This window comes from Primulina tabacum, chromosome 14, assembly GCF_025594145.1.
Source record: "Primulina tabacum isolate GXHZ01 chromosome 14, ASM2559414v2, whole genome shotgun sequence".
NCBI lineage: Eukaryota > Viridiplantae > Streptophyta > Magnoliopsida > Lamiales > Gesneriaceae > Primulina > Primulina tabacum.
This window is the reverse complement of record NC_134563.1, coordinates 28,282,297-28,285,076: the sequence shown is the minus strand read 5'-3', so window position 1 is coordinate 28,285,076 and position 2,780 is coordinate 28,282,297. Positions and strand designations below refer to the sequence as shown.

General features: G+C 35.2%; 1 protein-coding gene across 1 annotated transcript; it reads left to right on the top strand.

Moving 5' to 3' along the window:
* The first annotated feature begins 1,683 nt into the window (after positions 1-1,683).
* Positions 1,684-2,475, top strand: LOC142523900 (uncharacterized). The gene is made up of 2 exons (XM_075627634.1): positions 1,684-2,160; positions 2,209-2,475. The coding sequence occupies exons 1-2, from the start codon at positions 1,684-1,686 to the stop codon at positions 2,473-2,475; spliced, it is 744 nt and encodes a 247-aa protein (XP_075483749.1).
* Positions 2,476-2,780: the final 305 nt, after the last annotated feature.

The window sequence follows — 2,780 nt, the reverse complement described above, 5'->3', positions numbered from 1 at the left end:
AATTTGATGGAACTTAGAGCAGCTGTGACTGTTGGTGTTGAAGGTTTTCCTTCTCTTGTCTGCAGTTCGAACTCATAAGCTTTGAGATCAGTAAGTAAGTCATGTAATTCTACCTTATTCAGGTCTTTGGATTCTCTCATTGCCATCTTTTTTACATCTCATTCTTTCGGAAGACCTCGAACCACCTTCAACACAACTTCTTTATTTGAATACACTTTCTCAAGTGCATTCAGTTCATTGATAATACTACTTACTGGTTTGTCGTACTCATTCATTGACTCTCCAGTCTTCATTTTGATGTTGTCAAATTTATGTACTGTGACTGACAGTTTGTTCTCTTTAGTTTGCTCATTTCCTTCTCATAACTGGATCAGTTTCTCCCAGATTTCTTTTGTTATTCTGCATATCTTGATCTTACTGAATGTAACCTTATCCAAGGTTTTGTACATAATATCTTTAGCCACATTATCCAGGTTGATTTTCTTTTTATCTTCAGTTGTCCACTCTTCTCGTGGTTTCTCGATGCGATGGGGTGTTCCTTCAGTTATGGCAACTGCTTTATTTGTCTTCAATATTTTCATTGGTCCTGTCAGTATGATGTACCACATGTCATCATCCTGTGCAGCTAAATGAGCCTGCATTCTGATCTTCTAATCATCAAATTCTTCTTTTGAAAACATGATAATCTTATTGAAAGAAGACATGGTGATCAGATTGTAAAGATAGAAAGTATTCAAAAACAAGATTGATAGTGCTCTGATATCACTTGTTAGGATCGATTGGGTGAGTGAAAGTGTTTAGAAGGGGGGATGTTGAATAAACACTTTACGATTTTCTAATCTTTTAGATGGGTTGAATCAGTTTAGTGATAAAATGAATTGAATAATCTTGTTGTCAATGTCAATCAGTTAACTTAAAGTGCGAAAACAAACTGAAAGACATATTGAATACTGAGAAATAAGAGACACAAAGATTTATGGATGTTCAGAGACTTCAAATGCTTCTACGTCACCCCTTCTATCTCAAGGATATGATTTTACTAAAAGACTTTGATTAGTTACAGTATTTGTAATAACCCATTTCAGTTTGGTCTTAAACACTGTCAAACTGAAACTCTTAATATATTTACAAATTTATCAGTACACAACTGATATATCTTTCTAAGCACAACTGATCTAAAAAGATCGAATATAGTGACAGTAAGTGCTTGTGATAGTGTTCGAATTATAGCCTGAAAGCTATGAATATATCTGATAAAGCGTGAGGTTTTTGAAACTGAGAACGATTTTCTTGTTCATGTTCTTGCTAACTCGATAACTTTTTCTCTTTGCTATTGCTCTATTACTCTATTACTCTCTTCTCAGCTGATCTTCTCGGCTATTTATAGAATTTTCTCCCAACGGTATTATTGAATGTGTTTAAATGTCATATATCCGTTGATTTGTCATGTCATCAATCTTCTGACAATCGTACACTGTGTCATTCTGATATGCAGTGCTTACACTACAATTTCAGTTACATTCGCTCAGTTGAGTTGATCAGTTCTCTAATCTTCAAACGCTTAATTTTTCAAACTCCGAAATTCTGATTCCAACAGTTTTCTGTGCTTCTTGTTTGAACAGAAGCATCCTCGTAATCCTGAATGTACAATGGATGGATTCAAATATTGGAAGCGAGTTAATGATGGCGATAGATGCGCATTTTTTTATGCATATAGGATGCAATACTTCACCACATAATAATGTTGTGGAATATCTTGATAATTTGATGAATATACCTCGTCATATTGAAAAAGTGATAAATGCACAATCTTCAGAAGAAAAACATAAGAACATATTGCGGCTTACAACAACTATTGAAAGCGTTCGATGGCTCACTTTGCAAGCATGCTCATTTAGAGGGCATGATAAATCTCCAACTTCTAATAATCGTGGAAATTTTATCGAGATGATAAATTTTATAGGAAAAATGAATAAGAGTATTGGGGACATCGTCTTAGAGAAAGCTCCAAAGAATGCAAAGTATAATTCACCAGATATCCAGAAAGATTTCTTGAATATCATTTCTAACCAAGTGAGAGCCAAGATTCGTAAAGAAATTGGAGATGCAAAATTCTGCATTTTAGTTGATGAAGTGAGAGATGCATCTAACAAGGAGCAGGTGGCTATTGTATTAAGATTTTTGGATACTAAAGGCTTTTTACGATAGCGGTTCTTTGCCACTGTACACATTACAGATACAACTGCATCAACACTTAAGAAAGAAATATATGATGCACTTGGTCATTATGACTTGCATATCCACAACATGTGTGGACATGGATATGATGGTGCTAGCAATATGCGCGGTTCTTGGAATGGATTGCAGGCTCTTTTCTTCAAAGATCTTTTCTTGAAAGATTGCTCGTGTGCATATTATGTACATTGTTTTGCTCATCGGCTTCAAATAGCATTAACTGCAGGTGCTGGAAAATAGGTACCCATTTGGTTATTCTTTTCAAAATTGAATTCCATTTGTAATCTCATCAATGCATCTCCTAAACGGCACGGTGGGTTACATTCTGCTCAAAGAATTGAAGTTGCGCATATGATAGCTACTGGTGAACGTGATACAGGTAGAGGATGTAATCAAATTGGAAATTTATTACGACCTGGAATGACTCGTTGGACGACTCACTTTGTAGCATGATTGATATGTATAGCTATGTGATTACTATGTTAGAAAATATAGTGAATGATGGAACTTCTAATTCCGTTCGTGGTGAAGCTAGTGGTGCATTG